The sequence below is a fragment of the Apiospora phragmitis genome, assembly GCF_038363925.1.
Source record: "Apiospora phragmitis strain CBS 135458 chromosome Unknown utg000013l:1.0-2965645.0:1.0-2969333.0, whole genome shotgun sequence".
NCBI lineage: Eukaryota > Fungi > Ascomycota > Sordariomycetes > Amphisphaeriales > Apiosporaceae > Apiospora > Apiospora phragmitis.
Window position 1 is genome coordinate 1694947 of NW_027117413.1, and position 21250 is coordinate 1716196.

At 53.4% G+C, this 21250-nt stretch overlaps 7 protein-coding genes across 7 annotated transcripts; 5 read left to right on the plus strand and 2 right to left on the minus strand.

Annotated features, from left to right (window-relative positions):
• Nucleotides 1-1407: 1407 nt before the first annotated feature.
• On the plus strand, nt 1408-3688 carry PG994_014257 (uncharacterized protein; the record flags this gene model as incomplete). Its single annotated transcript, XM_066865666.1, has 7 exons — nt 1408-1517; nt 1581-1880; nt 1934-2161; nt 2218-2254; nt 2314-2942; nt 2986-3309; nt 3439-3688. The coding sequence occupies 7 exons, from the start codon at nt 1408-1410 to the stop codon at nt 3686-3688; spliced, it is 1878 nt and encodes a 625-aa protein (XP_066708795.1).
• Nucleotides 3689-10675: 6987 nt separating this feature from the next.
• PG994_014258 (uncharacterized protein) lies at nt 10676-10939 on the plus strand (the record flags this gene model as incomplete). Its single annotated transcript, XM_066865667.1, has 1 exon — nt 10676-10939. The coding sequence occupies one exon, from the start codon at nt 10676-10678 to the stop codon at nt 10937-10939; it is 264 nt and encodes an 87-aa protein (XP_066708796.1).
• A 627-nt stretch (nt 10940-11566) lies between these two features.
• PG994_014259 (uncharacterized protein) lies at nt 11567-11896 on the plus strand (the record flags this gene model as incomplete). The annotated part of the gene is made up of 1 exon (XM_066865668.1): nt 11567-11896. One exon carries the CDS (start codon nt 11567-11569, stop codon nt 11894-11896), a length of 330 nt encoding a protein of 109 aa, XP_066708797.1.
• A 6-nt stretch (nt 11897-11902) lies between these two features.
• On the plus strand, nt 11903-12300 carry PG994_014260 (uncharacterized protein; the record flags this gene model as incomplete). The annotated part of the gene is made up of 2 exons (XM_066865669.1): nt 11903-12075; nt 12147-12300. 2 exons carry the CDS (start codon nt 11903-11905, stop codon nt 12298-12300), a joined length of 327 nt encoding a protein of 108 aa, XP_066708798.1.
• Nucleotides 12301-12848: 548 nt separating this feature from the next.
• PG994_014261 (Asparaginase) lies at nt 12849-14610 on the minus strand (the record flags this gene model as incomplete). Its single annotated transcript, XM_066865670.1, has 2 exons — nt 12849-14260; nt 14430-14610. The coding sequence occupies 2 exons, from the start codon at nt 14608-14610 to the stop codon at nt 12849-12851; spliced, it is 1593 nt and encodes a 530-aa protein (XP_066708799.1).
• A 599-nt stretch (nt 14611-15209) lies between these two features.
• On the minus strand, nt 15210-16763 carry PG994_014262 (uncharacterized protein; the record flags this gene model as incomplete). The annotated part of the gene is made up of 1 exon (XM_066865671.1): nt 15210-16763. One exon carries the CDS (start codon nt 16761-16763, stop codon nt 15210-15212), a length of 1554 nt encoding a protein of 517 aa, XP_066708800.1.
• Nucleotides 16764-17833: 1070 nt separating this feature from the next.
• PG994_014263 (Ubiquitin family protein) lies at nt 17834-20300 on the plus strand (the record flags this gene model as incomplete). The annotated part of the gene is made up of 2 exons (XM_066865672.1): nt 17834-18076; nt 18165-20300. 2 exons carry the CDS (start codon nt 17834-17836, stop codon nt 20298-20300), a joined length of 2379 nt encoding a protein of 792 aa, XP_066708801.1.
• Nucleotides 20301-21250: the final 950 nt, after the last annotated feature.

The window sequence follows — 21250 nt, forward strand, 5'->3', positions numbered from 1 at the left end:
CCATCAAATCAAGTTGCCAGCCCGTCGCTCGCACGGCCACCCATCACTCATGGACTTGCACCACTATGCGCTCCAATGCTCGCTCTCTCTCTCCGCAGATGCTGGGTTCAGATCAATATACTGGCACACTCTGAGGGTCTACCTATGGCCCGTAGAGCCCAGTGCCGTCTGAAGGACCAGCCATTTACAGTAAAACCCCTCCAGATCCAGAGAGAAGAAAAACATGAATGATCGAAGATGGACCACTTGTACCTAGTAGAGGAATGGCATGTATCCAACCTCCGCTGCTGCCAGCCCTGATACTAGCTCACAAGAGGATCCCTGCCGGGCCCTTTTTACCCACTACGAATGTCGGCCTCTAAAAGTCGGGACCCCAGTCAGGAAACAAGTTGGATTGGAGCTAGGGAGATATTGAGCTATCAGGTATAGCAAGTACTTGGCGGCGTCCAGCGTACGGGTACCTCCAAAAGACACACCTGCACACGCCCCCCCCCCCCTCCGGCTCCAGCGTCCCATGCAATTCCTCTTTAGGCATGGAGATGGACACAAGCCCAGGTTAGTGGCTGTTTTGTTAGTGCACACCCACCCACCCAACATCGACACACCTGTTATTTAACTACTGGCGCTCCCCTCTCCATCTGCGCTTTCCCCATCTTTATAGCATCTCATAAGAAAATCATCGTAGCCTCCAGCTGCAAAACCACCTTTTTCAACCACACATTCGCTCACCACTTAGGAAGTCCTCGTTGACTCCTGTCATTCGCTTGTTCCTTTTTTTAGTGTTTGGAGAGACTTGGTCCCGTCATACTCGCCCTCGAAAAACGTATAACTGACTCTCTTCCGCATCGTCATATATCTATCTCAGCCTCAGCTCAACTCAACTCACCAGCAAGAACACCAACAAGAAGAAGCTTCTGCCCGACAGTCGCTTTCCCACTAGATATATACTTGACAACCACCCGTCGATCCGGAACTCTCAAGTTGCCCTTCGTTGACTCGTGCCTCGAGCTCAAGAACATTTACAGTCTCTTAAACACCTGGAAGGGAATACTCAACAGACATCAGACATTTCTATATCACCCCTCAACCTCTCCACGCCTACTCTGTGTCTACACCCTCCTCCTCGCCAAAAGGACGCATGAATTGTAGTAGTCTGTGAGCTATTGCTAGCAGCTGCGCAGTCTTCGACCAAGCAGAGGAGAAGTACACTACCTCGCCCAACCCATCTGTGTCTGAGAAGATCTAAATCTAGATCCCCTCCACCAACAAACGCTCGCTACTCTTGGCACTTTATACAGTGCCTCGATTCATGTAAGGAACCGACGAGCTTGATGGTTTCTTTCTTTGGGTATAACTGACGCAGCTGGGTTAGTTCTATCGTTCAACTTATAATTTACAGCTTTCGCAATGGCTGGCCCTGGTGGTGGTCCCCCACGCCGCAGTCACACCAAGTCCCGCAAGGGATGCGAGAACTGCAAGCGCCGTCACATTCGATGTGATGAGAACTTCCCGCAATGGTAAAGTCTACTGAACACAACAGCAAGCTCTGGTCGGTTGCATAATACTGATAGCTACTCTAGCCGAAACTGTACTAAGCACAAGGTCCGCTGCCCGTACAATGATGTTCCTGTGCCCGACGACAGGTCCGCTACTCCCGACAAGCCTGATCTCATGTGGACCCCAGAGATTGAGGCCGCTATCGAACTATGGCAGCAAACCGGCGTCTTCCCGTTCCCCAGCCTGAACATCTACCCAACGCCTGCGCCCCAGTACTACTCAATGGAGGACCTGAGGTTGATTTACCACGTTGCGGCCATCTGCCACGAGCTGGGCACCATCGACGCCAACGGTTTCACTTTGTGGACTCGCCACATCCCGACGTGAGCATCACCCTCCAGTTTGGCATGGTACAGAGACTAACTCGTAAGAAAAGTATCCTGAAGATCGGTGCGACCAACAGCTATGTCATGCACGCCCTGCTTGCTTTCTCGGCCATGCACATTGCTTTTTTGACGGATTGCCCAATCGTCGGCAACATGGCCTATGAACACCGTGGCATCGCCCTCAAGGGACTACACGAGGGTATTGGCACCTTTTCTCGGGAGTCATCGGACGCTGTTTTGGCAGCCTCGCTGGTTCTGTCGTGGCAGGCCACAGATTGGTAAGCAATACAATGCGGCTTCCCGTCCAGGGGCTGGTTAGCTAACAAAACAATAGGCGGAGCTGGACCCAGTTAATGCAAGGAACCTCTTCGGTAAGTACAACTCATGCTGCACATAGCCTGCTTGCCTGATTCTAATGTACGCGCCACAGGTGATCGACGCCATGGACCCTTGGAAGCACGAGTCTCAGTTTGGTGAATTCATTGCCGAAAGCAGCACGTTTCCCACGGCACCCCCTTCGCCGACTCCGGATCACAAGCCGAATCAGCCTCGCAAGGAAGACCTGGATGCCTTCCAGCGAACCATCAATCAGCTGGCCAAGGTTGAAGCCCACCTCAAGCAGAACAAGGAGGACACCAAACTCGTTCAGCAACTCACGTCCTTCTTGAAGGGTGCTAGGAAAGTCAGCCCCATTCAATCTGTTTCCCAGCAGTTTGACCGGTTGCAGCCACTCCGACACTGGCTCTTCTGGCTTCCTTTAATGTGCCTGAAGCAGAACGGAACTTCGCCCAGCGCACTGGTCGTCATCGCACACTACTACACGGCAGCTATGTTGATGGAGCGACTCTTCCCCGAGATCGGTGCAGCCTATTTTGGAAGTCTGTCGGTTGGCCCAGTCGAGGAAATTGCCAGACGCCTCATGTCATTCAACGTTTCCGGCAGCCTCGAAGGCAACTCGCAAACGCCACTGTCGCTCATGGAGTTCCCCATTGATACGGTCAAGGAGTTTCGCCATCGCATGGGCTGGGTTCAGCCGGCGCGCACCCCGTCTTTCCCGCAGTTCGACCCGCCGAATTTCTATGTGAGTGACGATCTATCGCAGGGAGGCTCGCCGCCTTCGCAATCCTCGTATCTTCCCTTACGACGACAACCCTCCTTTCAGCTGGAGCACGGAGGACCTCTCCTCCTTGGCACCCGAACAGCAGGAGCCCGCCAACGCTGTGAGCCCTCTGACGCTTTCCTCGCCATTCGTCGGCCAGCAGTATCTGAACATCCCGTCTCCATCGTATGGCGGATACAGCCCGGCATCGTCGACATTTGGCGAAGGATCCATTGTGTACAGCGACACGGAAGAGTACGGGTATGATGGTGGCTTTACTGGATATCCGCCCCTCGGGATTGCGGGATCCAACAACTTTGGCGTCGGGTTCGTGCCTCCAAATCAGACCGTGTGGATCTAAGAAGTCCTGGATTACCACAACGGCATCCCGTGTGAAAGGCTGAGGACAGCGTGATTGACCGGCCTCCAGGACCAACTCCAACTCCAACTTCGCAGCCTCCAGCTATACCTCGGTGGAGACGCCTACTTTTCAGGATCCCATGGCGTCCCCGCGGCCGATCAACTATGCGCCATCGCCATTTCTGCAGCCCGAACTCATGCATGGCTACGCCGAGGGATCCACCACGCCATTGTCACTGTCCGCTCCGTCGCCGCGCTTTTTGTCACCAGAAACGTTCGAACCTTACCGCCAACACCACCGTCACAGCTCTTCGACTTCCTCTGCGCCGGCGCCCTTCTGCGGTAGAGGACAAGATCGAGCTCCCTATGGCCAGATGTGATCTGGACCAGATGGAATTTTACCTTACACCATTTAATACCACTTCGAATTCAAAACAGACGCAATTGTACAACACACTCCTTTGATAGGATCATACGATACCGACATGTCTGCATCGACACAACGACAACCACATTCCTTTTTCGCACCAGTTAAAAGCATTATTATTAGCTTACCTCGAACTACGCCGTTCCTTACGACATCGCGAGATACCCAAAGTATAGACACTCCTTTCACAAGAATCCGCATTATAGACAGCCACACTCCTTTTACGATTTCACGACGATTTCTATATACAGCAACATAGAAACGCATCCACTCCTTTAGCGACACCGAATCAGTTCATGATTTCAGCGATACCCACCTGACCACCAAATTGCATAGCGACTGTTTTAACATTTCGGATTGGGGAAAACAAAACGATAACCCTTTTGGCGGTTATCGATGCATTGGGCGGCGTTTTTTTTTTGGTTTTACTTGCGGGCGGGAATTTGATTTTTTGATTTTTGGCTGGACGAGAGAACAGAACATTGGATGTTCCAAATAATGGGATTTGGGTGCAAGATTGACTCTTGCCACGGAAGCGGAAGGATGGAATAGCTGGTTTGGCAAGACCCGGGATTGGGAATTATGGCGTTCTAGGAGTCGCTGGTGAAGTTCCATGCGAGCGAGGATTCCATCATGGATGGCGGAATCAGTGGAGATAGAGCCTACGGTCGACTTGGAAGCATGTATCGATGCTTTGTGATGAAGGCAGAACAGGACACGATGGGGGAAGGGTTGGCTGCCAAGGCTGGCATGGCCAGTCGGGAGTCCTGCCATCTACCCCAGAGGATCTCTAATACTAATTTTAATGGAATGATGATCGCTGTTCAACTTCACACCATGCATGTCATGATAGTGTATGCTTGGGGCTTATGGACTTACGGTAATGTGATTGATGATTTGAACGCCTGTTGAGATGACGCAACTTGCATCTATTGTCCACATGTACTTTATCTACTGCCGTACATGCCTAGCGCTGTCAGCAGCCGCATTTTGCAAGTAACCTAAGACCAACCGCCAAGCTGTATGACGGAGAAAGAAAGGTGAGCGCTATTCAACAGCGCTGTCGGATTTTCGGGTACATGATGCGACCAGCAAGTCTTAGCGGGTTGAGCCGGGGGGTCTCAGTTCTTCGTATACGAGATGGGGCTGGGGGTTACATAGCCCGCCGAAAAGGCGCTTCATCCCGAAGAGGGGATAAGATAAGAACAAAATGTACGTGCGTGCGCGCGAATGTTGCGCTGCAAATAATCACGTCGGAATTCTATTCTTAGACGGCCTCTCGGAGGTTAAGAAAACGATCATAATCTTATCGTGTACGGAGGAGTATGGGTGTGCACTGTCTTTGCTCCGGGTCTCCGTATTATTGAATATAATCTCCTAACTAATTTGCAATAAGATGCTGACTGGGGGGGAGGGGAGGTTGCGCTGCTGCTACTGCTGCTCACGGCGCACTCCACTGCCAATGCAACGGTGCCAGCTGCAAGCAACACCCAGGAGGATGGGGCTCTGGGCTGCTGGGAGAGACGGCCAGAGAGACACTGGGGCCAGCCAAAGCCAGGACCACCCACGACCACCATGACCAGCAAACGACGGACGATTGACAGACTTCGCACCCGGCTGCGGTGGCCGAGCGATGATGCTACATACTTACATACAACATACCTACAGTACACTCGCCTTACCCACTTTGGCACCTGGTGCTATACTCGTCCGAGCTAAGAGACTGGGTATCGTCGGAAATACTGTCGATGCTCGGTATGGTGTACATGATTTTGTATGAGGTTCTGCTGTGCAAAGAGACAGAAAAAAAGGGACAGACAGGGGGGCGGCAAGGAAACAAACACTATGACCTCTCTCTGGCTCTGATCCAGCAACGTTCACTCCAGTTTTCCTTCGGCACTCACTCTCCTTCTTGATTACCATGGATTGGCAATGACAGATTAATGATGCTATTTTGGGGCACAGCTATTTATTACTTGGCTTCCCGGCGATTGGGTTAATTTCCCAAAGGAGGCACCTCCCCTCTTTTCCCCCAGCATATTTATTGCTGTGGCCCATACATATGACATGATACATACATCTACCCATCGAGATGGGGTTTCCTTCATCTGCTTAGATAAGTTATTGCTGCCAGGCACGGACTTGATGTATGGATATCACCACTTGTTGTTGATCCCCCACCACCTACTCAGCCTCCTATGCATTATAACCACCCCCTTGAAGACTCCACGAGTAATAGCAGCAGCAGTAGGAGTATTAGGAGGAAACGGTCCGAGAAGAAAGAGACAGAGACAGCCTCGGCATGGACATGGCTCCTCCTCTGCCGGTATCACCGGCCTCACCATGTAACCTCTCGGCTCTGAGACTAGAGACTTTTTTGTTGAGTTGAGTTGCATAGAAAGCAGCAGTACGGAGTGGTATTGGGGGCTCCATTCTCACAACACCCCTCGGCCTCCGTAGCTCTTTTGCTTCTTCTCCGTCTTCTTTTTCTACTACCCCACTTTGTCATGCTACTGACGCTATCATCCCGGACTGTTCGGGAGCCCTCTCGCTTGCGTCTCGGAGGACTGAGATCTCCATCTTCTTCAAATCCGCTCATGCTTCATGCTCACTGAAACAGTAGCGTTGGAGATTTATCACCTTGCTAGCACGCTGGAGGAACTGGATATCCTCTGAATACTCTCGTTTCAAATTTCCTTCCTGGGCATTAGCCCCGGCCGGGGGCCGGGAGGGGTCAGGGACTACTAGGAAAGGTAGGTGGATGGGTGAGTATGTAGAGGTAGAGTAGGTCTGCGTGCGGCCGACCTGCCATGAATAGTGGGATCCAGTATGCATATACATACATACAACAACAACCCCATGCCGGATCGTGCCCCTGGCTGTCTGGCTGCTGGAGAACCTATAGGGGATAGACGCATACCTAACATCGATATACTCATCGGGGTACCCTCGGAGTCCTATCCTCAGCTAGTCGCTACCATATGGTGCGGCACGTGTGTAATAGGGCAGTGCCTATACCCACCTTTCTCCCCTTCCCTGGCAAGTCGCCGAGTCGCCGACGACGGACAATGCCTGAATGGTTCGGAAGGGGCCCCCCTGCTTCTACCCAGCCCTTCCAGTCCCGGACACATGGCGATAATAGTGGAAGGGTAAGAGACTATGGAGACGGAACGGACGCATCTATCGTCTCATCATTCGAGAGGGGGCTCATCGGCCCATTGCCCATCCACTTCTTGTCTTGTGTATGCCATTAGTAACCGCCGACCCGCCCCCCCTGCTAGACCTGACTCTTTCTCCCAGCACCGTCCCCCGGCTCTCACGGCAGAGCATATGTACTGTTGGGGGTGGTGCGTGATAGATGAGACGAGGAGAGCCAATAAAGGGCAAGGCGGACAGTCCGATTGGCTTCGGACTAAGGAACAAGAATCTGACGTTCCTCCGGGGTTCTCGTGCAGGGTGACTATGTAGGGTTAGTATCTTGGTAGGTGGCTTCTCCTTCTCTTCATTCGGATGAGGAGAGTTACCTAGCACCTTCCTTAGGTGAATAAGATGTGCAGATGCACATCTACCAGCTGCCAACCTCAGTCTAGCTTGACAGTCCGTTGTACTTCACATCGAACTAACAAATGGGACCGATCCCATCTCCCGGGGAGTGAATGCAATGGTTTTCACCCAAGGGGGCTTAATAAGAAGAAATATTCTAAGACTAAGTGCATATATTGAATATATCTCTGATGCTCAACAATAATAACTTCCAGCATCATCGTACTCAAGCTCCCAAAACAGTTTGTGGCAACTATTCTGCAGCAACGACCGCTGCCGCCGTAGCTGGACTTGCTTGGTTGCTTTGAAGCATAGAATAAGTCTCGAAGCTTCCAGACTATGGATCAGGCGTTCCCTTGTGTATCTCAGGTTTGGATCTCTCCCCTCTCTTTGCTTCTCTCGGTGTACAGCATAACACAGGACACCACGTACAGTGCTACTGCTGCTGCTGTACTCCATTGCACGGGGACGGCCACGTGTAGGCCATGTGTGTATCTCAACCTGCCCACCTAGCTGAGTGCGGTCAGCGGTCTGGACTACCTTACCAAATCAAGAGCTGGCCGGGGACGGGGCTCGACGCAGGTCCAATATGTTGCACTCTGGTAACGTGAGTGTAACCCCAAACGGTTGGATAGTATTCGTTACTGAGTACGGCTGTGCAGACGCTGTGTAATCCCACTGCCAAGAAAAGAAAGATGGAGGAGAAAACTGCCCACATGGGGGCGGACACAATGCGGGAAACAGGAGAAAGAAGAAAGCACAGCAGCAAGCCACCGGCGGCCCAAACACGTGAGAATCAAAGAAAGAAAAAGTCGATTTGTTGTAGGGCGGAAAACCTAATTCTTCTTTGGCCATACATACTTACCGCTAAGCGGGCGTGGAGTATGGCCAGTCAAACTAGCTCTTGTGGTGACGATCAGTCCGGGTTGGCAAGGACGGAAAACCTCGTATTCGCTTGACTCCGTCACCATGGGCCCCTGTCGGGGCACATTGCAAGGCCACACGCAACGGCCAGTTAGAAGCCAGAGCCGGCCTTCAGCTTCCAGATTCGATCTATACATAGTTATTTTTATTTTATTTTTTTTGCGGCACCTCCATAGGGCCAGGTAGGGCGGTGAAAGCGGCCTATGCGTCCGCATTGCTTACTATTCGCCGATGAACGGATTCCGACTGAGCCACCTCCCGGGGGGCCCCCCGCGAACCAAAAGAGGGGAAAACCCTACCGAAGATAATGCAGGAAATACGGGGAAACGGTTGGCCCGGCAGTGGTTTTCGCTATAGCGTATCGCGGGCGGCGCGTGTGGTCGCGTGCGCCGCCGCATAGCATAGCCACCCCGATAGGGCACGACCGGTATATGCTGCTGCGGCTGCGGCATCGCGACGGGTACCTGAGAACGAGGCAGTGACGATTCACCACCAGGGGGAAAAGAGAAAGTTGCACGACACGAGGCGGGAACTGCGGTGCCGCCGAGGACACGAAGTTCAAATGCTGTGAGACGTATTGGCATTGCCGCTTTACCCTGGACATTATTGGCCCCCCAAAGCCGGTTATGGGAGGGGAGGAGAGGCAGTGAGGGCTCCAGATACCCGATGCTCGCCGACGACCCGAGTGAGGTTCCCGAATAGGCGAGCGAGGGTGCTCATCGAACTTGGCGGCCTCGCGGGAACACGAGGGAATGAATATGCGAGTGAGCTGATGGACCTCGTTTTCGTCCACGGTTGGCAGGGTTGCTTGCTCTCTTTCCACTTCGAGCCTACACACACACACACAGTAGCAAAAATTCTGCTTCCTCCTATCCGCAAACGCCCATGCTCGGCCTACTTTCTCGAAGCGTCGTCGTCTGGGATAGGGAAACCGTCGAACAGTCATCAGTGGCTTGCTATGGGGCCTCCTCGTAGCTGGGTCCTCTCTCGACCAGCACACTCGTGGGTCTGCCGAGTGTTGAAGCTAGAACTGACTCGGTATTTGAGGACTTGATGATGGGGCAATCTAATAGTACGGTGTCGAAGGCTCTATCGGACCCTTGCACCCAATGCCCCTCGTACCCCTTCGAGCCAGAAGAACCCAGCCGATGGTACAATTATCGATGGGCGGACTTGGATGTGACATGGAATTAACACCCAAGATGCATTCAGGCCATATAGGGGAGGCCGGGGATCGAGGTCCTTTCTCGGGCAAAAGAAAGGAGTTCGTTACTTGTTCGCCCTAGGGGATTTCCGAGAAGATACTGTTCAGGCTGGAGACAGCCCTTTCTATGCAATGAAATTGCAGAAGCTGAAGGAGACCCCTCCTTGGGGCCCCTGAGGACGGAGCAATCCAACAAATCGCGAGAAGTCCCCAGGCACTAACGACGAAGAACCATGCTGAGTCTCTGCTGCAGGGTGATGCCGATCCTCTATTCAGTCAGTACAAAGGCCACACCTGCCCCCTAGTCGGCCCATTGCCACATAGGTTATGGTCAACCATTGGGGCGTGTGTATAGAGACGATAACGGATCTATTGGAACTCGACCATGGCTCGAGCGACTGTACCTGCATCTTGGAGTGCCACGTCTCTGAACACCCTTGGACGAGAGATGGATTTCCACCTCCAGCGGATAGGGGTCATGACACATGGCATACATGAAGACGGGTCTCCGAAGCCCAAAAGCCCATAAGCCGGAGGAACCAGGTTCCGCACTCCTCCTGCTGAGATGCTATTTACTTTCTGTACTGGCCGGAACAGCCAATATTGCCATACTTGCAGGGACCCCCATGTTGCGTTTACCCCCTAAGCTGCCGTCACGGTAGGTGCTGCTGTTGATTGGCGCTCTTATTAGCCACCTACGATACACACCACTCACTGATGATGTGGACCGAAAGAAAAATTTCCGAACCTCAGGTTCCAATTCTCTTTCCATGCCACTGGTTTGATTCTGGTCAAGAGAGGAAAGACAGGTGTCTGCTGCATTAGGTGGTTTTCGGACCGCTCCTGCTACGTCTACCCGCCCGTACCAGTCACTCCCCCTTCCTTTTTCTTTGTGTACAGTACTAATAAAGTAATCCCCAGATATCAGCCTTCACCCAATCTGGAACATGCTATTTCGGCATAACTACATAGAATAGAAATGGGACAATCGGTGATGATGGGGCTACTGGTATGTATCGATAGGATCACTGGCTATCTGCGGAATAGCGGACGGTGATCGATAGCCCCTTTTCGAGATCGTTTCTGTCTCTAATTAACCTACAGTACTAGCTACATGTGATCGCCTGCTATATCCGAAGGAGACTATGGCCAATCTGACCTTAAATACCACATCCACTGACACGTACATATGTACTGTAACCAACTAGTCCTTCCTTCACCAAGAGAGAAACGCCATGTCTTCCATGATTCCCCAAGTCCCCACCGAGATAAACGCGCCGCCGATACGTACCGCGACCGGTCCCGCGGCGGGACGGGGTGCCGGAGTGTGCACCGCCGACACCACCTCAAAACGGCGCGGCCGGACGCGGGCCTGGGTCAAAAGCTGGTACGTGCGACGCCGAGGTGTGGTGCCTTCTCCAAACACGGACGGACATGTAAAAGCACCCAGAGAAGCGAAGCTGCGGATCGTTACCAGACTTGGCGCATGGCAAGTGTAGGTGCTTCATGCCTTGGAGTGTATGAATCATGTTATATAGTAACTTCGAATAGGCGTCCCTGGCGAGTACACATATGGCCGTGATTACTCAGTACCTGGGCATGCTCACGTGTATGTATCCTAAGTCACGGGTTTGATAATAATCGTACCACCTGACAAGAGCATGGCTTCGTCACCAGTACATCAATATATTGCAGTCTGGATAACGACAGAACATAGAACTCCCTTTCCATGAGGCCGTTTCTTCTTATCTCTCCTATTGATGAATCTGTTTCCAACAGACGTTGAATAACCGTGACTGACTGTAACGGCCCAGTTGAATCAACTGTTACCCATATCGAATAACCGTTGATTCGACGGTTACTAGGCCTCGGTTACCAATATTGCGCAAATAACTGGTCGTAACTTACATCTGGTGGAAAAGGGCAGGCAGAAGCTACGCCATGGATATCGAAGGAAGGCGGAAGCGCGAAAAGCACCTATGACTTCAATCGAATCCCCTGCCAAACATCCCCCACCCTCTCTCTCTCTCTCTCTCTCTCTCTCTCTCTCTCTCTCTCAAGCCACTTTGTCTCGTCCATCACAATAACTAGATTATATCTCAATTTCCCGACTCTCCTATCACAAAATGGCCAACTACATGGATTATTTGTGCCGGACCGTCGCTTGTTTATTATTCCTGGGCTTTGCCGCCACGGTCATCACCCTCTCAGTGGTATTACCGTTGAAAGACGCTCACGCTTGGTCTCACTCGGACTTCCACCTCAGCCACGGAAGCGGTCGCGGCAGCAGCTCCTTCACCGCCTGCCAGCTACCCACCATGCCTGGCCTCCGCTCGGCAGCCCAACTGATCCTCGCCAGCAACAGCAGCGCCCTTGGGTCGGATTGCGCTACGTTCCACCATCCGGAGAACTCCAGCAGCCTCTGCCAAGACCCAGTCGTACACGACGACGGGTGACTGTCGATGGCCTGGTACCAAGACTGCAGCGAGCTGCAGAATCAATTGCGCAACGAGACAGGTTATTGGGATACCACGGGCTGGGCCGATGACGTCGGTGGTGAGCGGGAGATCCTGTTCCAGTACAAGTCTTGCGTGGTGTTCTTGGATCGGCCAGACAACGAAACGAGCTTTGCCTTGTAAGCTGGCGAATCTCTCCCTTCCCCCCTAGATGTCCCCATTCCTATTGTATACTGACGTTCAAGGACAGGATCGGGAACGAAGATGTGTTGGCATGGATCGACATAGTCAAGGACGCCTTCGGAACTGCCGCAGCCGATGGAGAGGCAACCATCGCGGAGGTAGGACGGACGGACTGCGCAGGGACTACGTTGGAATTCCAGGTTGATGGTGCGGACTCCTGAATCACCTAGAACACCACGAGGTCGTGATGGACGCAAGGATTGGGACATTTCTGTTTTAGGCAAACACCTAGGGGATGATAACAGCCCTTATACCAAACCACTTAACAAGACCAGTAATACCATATGTGATTTTGCAAGTGATCTCATAATCCGTTCGCGTGACCTCATTTCGGTGTGCGTTTGGGGGTTGGGATCATATGGGACAGGACCGTGGTAGTCAGGTAACGCCCGGAATACAGGTTTCCATGTTCGTGTATTTTCTGTTTGAAATACCCGAAGTCTGTGATGATGGCGTGCACAACTTGCTTGCTGATTTAATTATGATTTGTGTTTACAACACCCCAGAGGCATCTACCCTAGCCAGCAATGGGATGACTGGCAATGGGATGCTTATAAACAGATAGGAAGCAAGTCCCATACCCTCAAGAGATTAAAAAGACCCTACCACTCCCTAGGTGTTAAATAATAGAATATCAACGGCAACAAAAACAATAAGTCATTATCTTCATATCTTTGTTCTTAAGGAAACGCCATGTCCTTATTCCTCTTCAAGCCCGCGCAGCCTTCCCGATACCCGCCTCCTCCTGCTCCCACAGCAGCCCGCCCGCCTCCCGGAGCAGGTCGGCGAACTCGGTGCGGCCCATCTTGACGGCGAGGAAGAGCGGCGTGTTGTTAGCGCGGTTGCGGGCGTGCACGCCGGCGCCGCGCAGCAGCAGCAGCTTGAGGATCTCGACGTCGGGCCCGACGGCGGCGAGGTGCAGCGCCGTGTTGCCCGCGTAGTCGGCGCGCTTCAGCAGCTGGTGCCCGATCTCGTCGCCCTCAAGCAGCTCGCGCACGCCTGCGAGGTCGCCGCGCTCGATCGCGTAGCCCAGCAGCGCGAAGGCCGCCTCGGGCCCGCTCAGGCGGCCCAGCAGCGCCGCCGCCGCGTCGCTCTCTGCTTCGAGGTCCAGGATCGGTGGGTGCGTGAGCGACGACGACTTGAACTCGGTCAGCTCCCCCCGCAGCGAGCGCGACATCTGGCGCGCGATTTCGGCGGGCGCCAGCTTGCCGCCCTTCTCGAGGGCCAACAGGTACGACAGCTTGGTCAGGGCGGCCTCGGTCGTCAGGTCGTGCCCGAAGACGACGCCGGCCTGGCCCAGCTGGTAGCCGGGCGCGTACAGGGGCGAGACGAAGCCGTTGGTGCACTGCGAGACGTTGACGACGGTGATGCCGCGCTCGACGGCGGAGCCGATGGTGCGAGTCAGCGAGCCGTCGACGCCGGCGGGGGCGTTGCCCATGCCGAAGGTCTCGAGGATGAGGCCGCGCAGGTCGGGCACGCGCAGGATCGAGTCGATCATCTCGGGCTTGATGCCGGGGAAGATGCGGACGCAGGCGACGTGGGCCGTGTCGAGGTAGGGGGTCACGCCGAAGGGGGCGATGGTGGTGGGCCGGCGCACGAGGGACCAGTTGACGTCGATGCCGAGGCCGGTGACGCGGGCCAGGGGCTCGCAGTTGGGACTCGCGAAGGCGTCGAAGGACGAGGCCGAGGCCTTGGTCGTGCGGTTGCCGCGGAAGAGCGTGTGGTGGAAGAAGAGGCAGACCTCGGGGATGACGAAGGTGCCGGCGATGATGAGGGAGCCCAGCAGGTTGTCGACGGCGTCCGACTGCAGCGCGAAGATGGACGCCTGCGAGCCCGTCAGCACCACGGGCTTGCCCAGGTCCTGCATCATGAAGGACAGCGCCGAGGCCGAGTATGACAGCGAGTCGGTGCCGTGCAGCACGACGAAGCCGTCGAACAGGTGGTAGTTGGCCTTGATGGTGGTCGCGATCTGCGTCCAGCCGTCCGAGCTGATACTGGACGAGTCCAGCAGCGGGTTGAACTCGAGCGCGCCATAACGGATGTGTTTGGAGTAGGAGCTAGGCGGCGTCCGCAGACTGTCTAGCAGGATCTTCTCGCCGTCCTTGATGGCAGTGAGTTTGACTGTTGGGGCATGTTAGTTGGGAAAAAGGAGACTCTGCCAAGTTCCGACGCAGGAGGAAAAGGGGTTGATAAGGATTGAACCATGGCGATGATAGCCGGGTAGGTATCAAGCATTTGGCAAATGATCAAAAGGATGTGTAAAGCGAGCGCAGTCGTTGCATTGACTTACCTCTCTCAGATTTGTCGTTGAAAGAAGGGCGCGGGGCCATGGCACTCTCCAAGAAGCCATCGACAGGCACTAGGCCGCCTTCTGAGGGTTGCATGCATATTGTGCCTCCCGTGATGATGATAAGGACCCGGGACTCTGGGTAGGTCTCGTTGCCTTTGACCACGGCAGTAAATCCGCCCATCTTTCCGGATGGGATCAAAAAAAGAAATCTAAAGCTTATGGTATATAAATAACGAGTGTAATTATACAACAGAATCACATCAAAGCAGAGCGTATAAGTAAAGTCAATCCCTTGTAGGTTTCGAGGCCCAGATTCGGGAGTGCTGAGTTAATAATCCTGCGGCTGGCTTGCCGGTGCGAGCGATAGCGGATGGGGCCGGACCTGCTTCCCCAGAGTCCACCCTATAATTACGTTAAAAGAATAAAATTCTGTTTGTTCATTAGGGAGAAAGAGGTAAAGGGGCTCCACTTGATACATTTCTTTGAATCGCTTCATCTGGGCAGGCCAGAATCAAGATAACCATCGTAGGCGTACCGGCTGCATGTATGGAAAATAGAGGTACTCAATCATATGCAATCCTGAAGCGGCATTGAGCTGAGAAAGACAGGGGGCTTGGCAAAAATCCCCGTCGCACCCCGCGAAACCTTATCACTGCACAGGCAACTCCCCAAAACGACAAGGAGTATAGTATATGACATGTGCACATAATAATATGTAGGGTAGTTTGTTGTATAATACATACATACATACAGTACATGCTCAGAAATCGCTTGCTATGACTACGATTGCTCATTGACGTAGCCCAGTGCCTGGCCCATCTTCACTTTCTGTCCCTTTTCGACGGCCCAGTGGAATCCGTGCGCTGACTCGTTGCCCTCGTGGTGCGGTGCTTCAAATATCAATACGACGGTGCTCCCGAGTTGAAAGCCTCCCATTTCATCGCCGCACCTCAGAGCATAGCCGCCGAGAACAGGACTAGCTGCTGCATACGTCGCTTCAGCAAAACCGCTGTACGGCTCACCTCGTGCGCTCGCCTCGTCTGCAGCACGATCCGCCGCAGTATCTGTTGTGAGTGAGTTGGTCCTCAGCTCACGATCAAAGTTGATCTTGATGGATCCTACGTTGGTCGCTCCGACTGGCACGTAACTGAAGAAGCCGTAACGCCATCTACCCAGCAGCACAACTCTCTCGTTCAATGTGAAAAGCCCAGGCAGAGTTCGTTGCAGGTAGGGCGAGACCGAATAGAGCTCGCCAGCGAAATGACGGCGGCGTTCTACAACCCAGTCGGCCGGGGAGTGAAAGCGGTGGTAGTCGCCAGGGGCAAGGTAGATGACAGTGTAATAAAGTGCAGTCTTCTTGTCAGCCGACAAGACGTCGTACCATGGCTTCTCCCCCAACGCAAGCTCTGCGCCAACCTTAGACACAGCGCTCTCGCTGGACTTCGTAGATTGGTCCTGGACACCGGGGTTGCCCTTCTTGCTTTGGCCAGAAAGGAGATTTGGTAATGTGTAGGAGATGCCATTGACACGGGCAAACTCCTCATCCTGCTTCACGAGCTCCTCGTCGCGCTCAATTTCGACCTGCGAATCATTAGGATCCGTCGACTGATCCCCGCTTGCAATACTTGGAGCAGGACTGTTCTTTCCCAGTAAAGCATCAACACTGTAGGTCACACCCTTGACCTGCTCAATATCTCCGCCTTCGATGCGGCCATACTGCAAGACGCGGCCGTCGGAGGGGGACAGTAGCGCATTCGGAGTAGGGTCAAGAGGACGCGCGCCGGGCTTTAACGTTCGGTAGAAAAAGGCAGCCAGATTGGGGTACACATGGAGATCGGGTTCCGAAACCTCGTCCAGGTTGACCCCGAAAACAAAAGCGTACAGCTTGAAGCCAGGGACACGCAGATAGTATGGAATCACGAGCTCATTGAACTGCCCCCAGAGCCTGGATATGGCCTTCAGTGGGAGCGTGGACATAACTTGAACCTGCCATGGTCCTTCCGGTCGTATTTTAGGTCTTTTCTTCGGGCGCTTTCCAAACTCTTCAGCCTCCTGGTCTAGCCTTTCCTTCTCCCGAGCCTGGGATTTATAGAATTGGACGAGTCCAAGGAATCCAATGCCTAGACCGACAGGTATGGGGTACCATTGCACCTTGGTGTTCTTCAGGGCCGACCCCAGCCTTGAGTTGAAGCTTTCCTTTTGCTGGTATTTCGGAGACGTGTGGCGGAAAGAGGGTTGCGGCCCTGTTGAGAAATTCCTCGTATATCGTCTGGGCCCGGCCGAATATAAATGTCGAAGCATGGAGCCGGGACAAGGGCCAGGTCGAGGTAGCATTTTGGATGCTAAAAGGCTTGCCGTTGTTGCGCGCCAATGGACCGAAAAAAATCGCTATGATAGCTTCATATCCAGACAGCCGATGAGGGTCGATGGTGTCGCAAAAACTGGTGGAAGCAGGCAAGTGGTGGTTGCGACTGGCAACTATCTCAAAAGCTGCACAGGGGTGGGATGATGTCAAGTCAAGGTCTGCTTTCCCCCGGGCGATCTACCTACAGTAGGGTACTGCATCTATCCGAGCTGTGGGTAAGCCAAGACCATGACGCATCAGACCAGACGGTCCTCAGAAAGCTATGCCTTTTCTAGAAGCACACGATAGATATTTGGGCGGTCAAAAAAGGCAGATTCTTTATAGAAGCAGGGCTTTGTACCAAACTGTCGGTTTTCGTAGATACTCACAACTTACGCGGTTATGCCTTCCGCATGACACATATGCTAATTAGAAGTGTAGAATTACATCAGAACTGTCGCATAGGCAGTTAGGTCGCTGAAGCCTGAAGGTGGGTGCTGGCAGCTGGGTGCACGTGGGAGTTCAGCCTAGAACTCAGCCTGACAGGGGTGCTACAGTAGTTGGACGCCCGCTAAAATAATAAGGCCAACGTGGAACTTTCAGCGTCCCGCGGCCTGCCCTGAGCCCAAAAAAGTGTTTGCTGGTCAGTGCCTAGTCGCATTGTGGTTTGACCCATCCCCGTACGTGGATCATTTGGTGATGACAGCTTACGTCCAACAGACAGTCCATCTGGCTGATAAATTCACTGCTCTTGCAACATCACCACAACCTCACTTCTCGTCACTCCTTTCTTGCGTGCAGGCCTGTCATTTCCATGGCAGGAGATCTGACAGCTACACACATCTAATCTAATCAATAGATACCACCACCCTACTTTTCTTGGACGTCTTCATCGATATCCAACTCCCACCTTCCTCAGCCTGGCATGCTTTCCTTCGATTCATAGGATCTTGAGGCTGGTTGTGGCTGCCACAGCAGCTCTGGTTAGCGCATTCGATAAATCCTTTCTCCAAAGAAATCGCCAGGACCGAATTCCTGCCCAGGCGAAATCATACCCACCATGGCTTCCGAAGACGGTGCACCGACATGCACTATACAAGTAGTCTCACCTTCTGTTGGTGTTCCTAGCGGGCGACTTTCTTTCTCCAAGCTGCCGGCATCCACCACCATCCAGCAGCTGAAGCAGAGAGTACGGGATGCTCTAGATGCGAAGCCGCCCGATGCGGCCCAGCGCCTCATCCACAGAGGTCGCCTATTAGCAAGAGACAACGAGACTCTGCTCGAGATATTTGGCGAAGAGACGGTAGGTTCGGTCCAATGGGCTGTCTGTGGTACACAGGCCAACGGGTTTAGAAAGAGCCAGAATGCTGACATGCCACCCGCCTTTCTAGCTTCGTTCTGGAGATCCTCAAGCGATCCATCTGGTACTACGCGATCTGTCTGATGGCCGTCCAACAAACAACCCGACACCGCCCGTCGCTGGTGCTCAACCTACTCTGTCGCAACCAACAAACCAGTCTGGAGCAGCACCACAACATCATATTCACACTCAGGCACAGCCGCAACATGCACACGTTCACCACACGCATCAGTTTTTCCCTGGCGCTCAGCCCCAGGTTCGCCCAGCAGCGCCGTGGCCAAATCTTCCCTTTGGCATGATGGCTGCTCAGCCAGCAAATATGCCCTTTGCATACAATCCTCAACAACCGCCCACCCCACAACAGATGGCTACTATGCAGCAGAGGCAATGGGCGACTACGTACAACACCCATATGCTTAATGCGCATATGGAGAATCAACGGATCCAGGAGCTCATCAACCAGAACCAGAGGGAGCGCGCTGCTGCCGGTCTCAACGGTGCTCAGGATGTCAATAATGCTGCCGCAAATCCTCGCAGCTCGAGTGGAGTACACACGCCAGGGCGAACCGCTTCACCTCTCCAGCCAGACGGCACCCGGACTGTGGTACGTGAAGGCGTAGGGCCTAATGGGCAGCAGTGGCGCATCACGGTGAACGAGTCTATCACAAATCCGAATCTCCAGAGGAACCCAAGAACCGGCTCTCCGTTCTCGATGGCTGACGTGCAAAACCTCTGGAGACCACCGTCCGGGGCGCCTCAACCGCGATCGGTCCCATATGGGCCTCAACTCGGCAGTGTTCCAGGCCCTGAAACTCAACGGGCTGCAGATGCTGGCCAGGCGGCGACCAGGGTCATTGCTGATGCCATGCGAAGAAACGCTAGTACCTCGTCCTTGGCCAGTCTCTCGTCACATACTCAGCCGATCGCCCCTGGAGTTACAACACCCTTGATTCCTTCACGATCTGCAAGTGCTGCTGGCACTCCGGACCCGGCCAGAGCTGCTGGCCGTAGTAATTTCAGCGTGCTAAATAATCCTGCCCAACCCCAAGGGACCTCCAACTCACCGGAGGTTTTCATCCTATCCTCGCCTGAAGGGCCCGGGGCACTTTTATTTAATGGAAACCACGGGACGTATGTGACACCACAGCAGCCGCAGATTCCTTTCGTCAATCGTGCTTTCGCGCAGCAGTTGCCATTGCAACCAGTTCAGTTTCCCATCCTGGGGCCTCAACAATTCGCTCAAGCGCCTCAACGAGCCCCGATGGGAGGTATTTGGGCGCCGACACCAGCTGAGAATGCAGCCTTCCAGCTTCGGAACCAACAACAGCAGCAACATCACCACCAACCGCACCATCCACAAGGACATGCTCCAGTGCAGGCACCGCCCCCGCATGGCTTACCGAATCCTCCCCAAATCCAGCTGCCCCCGGGTCATGGTGTCGGCCACCCGCACGCCAACGTTCAAATCCGAGCCATTGCTCTTGGACAAATCTGGCCACATATATGGATGATACTTAGACTTATTCTTTTCATCTGGTGGTTCACCTCACCAACATCTAGTTGGTCCCGGTGGTTCACTGTCATCACAATCGCTGTAACACTTTTCCTATTCAATGCAGGGCTACTCAATCCTCTTGCCGAGCAAGCCTGGGTCCCCATGCGCAGACATCTTGAGAATTTGATGCCTCTTGCAGATAATCATGGCCGCAACCCAGTCGCCAACCCAGTCGCAAGACGTAGAAATGGCCGAGCCGAGAACGCTAACGGTGGGCAAGAACCAGACCCGGCTGATACGGCAGAACGACTGGTACAAGAAAGACGGGAAGCAAACGCCAACTGGTTCTTGAACCAGGTACGGAGGCTAGAGCGGGCTGGTATACTTTTCCTCGCTAGTATCGCACCAGGAGTTGCTGAGCGACATATCGCCAACGTAGAAGCCGAAGCCAGGGCAGAACGGCAGCGTCAAGAGGCGGCAGAAGCAGCTGCTGCCGAGGCAGCTCGAGCCGCCGAAGAGAACCAAGCATCAACGGAGACACAGGCCGGCCAAGACGGGGACAATGCTCCAGCCAGTGAAGAAGGCCGGGGCAATGAAGCAGGGCCCGAACAGCAAGAAGCAGGCAACCCTAACAGGCCAGGGGTTGCTGAAGAGCCGCTGATTGCCATTTGATTCGTACTTGAGGCATATTGAGAGATTCGTCTCCTCATGCTCAACTTAGACTAGTGGGCGTAAATCACCATGCATAGTTTATTTTTATTTCCATTTTCACGGAAGGCCGTCTGTAAGGAACGAAGGAGCCTTCACTCAGCGGAGCGTAGATACATTCTCGCGATACTACAAGAGCGCTACGGCGCTATTGCCTGTTTTTTGGTTGGAGGTACGATAGCACGAGTTCGACGAGAACCAAGAAAAGACTTTTATTTCTCAGCGGCTCATAGAGTCCGAACACCGTACAACGAAATTGCCTCGAAATAATATGATTTGCATGTGGATGTCGTTATTCTTTCAAGAGGCTTGGCTGCAGGACTGGCACCCTCGGGTTCTGCACAAAGGTTGAGTTCCTTGATTCTCTGCCGGCTGCCAGTTTCTCTCGATTTCTCCCACCATATTCTGCATCTCCTTTGATTCCGGTTCGTGTCGAGGTAGTCACAGAAAACGGTGGTCGGAACGTCCAGCGAGAGCCCCCATCCCCTTTCCCCTCCCCAACGAAGGGAATTCTAGAATGGGGAAGAAGAACCAACAGAAACAATCACGTATTGTTCGAATTGTGGTTCAACCTTACAAAAGGAGACACGCCGGGAAAACTAAACAAAGCCTGCGTACGGTTCGATTTGATTCTTCCTCTCTTTCAACACCAAAGACAATCTCATTGTGAAACTGAATGGGGTGGCCTTCTTTCTGCATATACAAACAATAACATCAACAACGATGTCTTTCTGTCACGAACATGGCGATTCTTCATATGGTGGATACATTCTACGTCAAATGGTGGCGTACTGTTGCCGTCAAACGCTCGAAAGCTGTACAGCTTGATGTTGCAACTTCTGGTCATTTCCAGCTTTTTTTTCAGCCGTTCTTTGATGTTGACGCATGTCTTGAACACCAGTTTTGAAGATAAC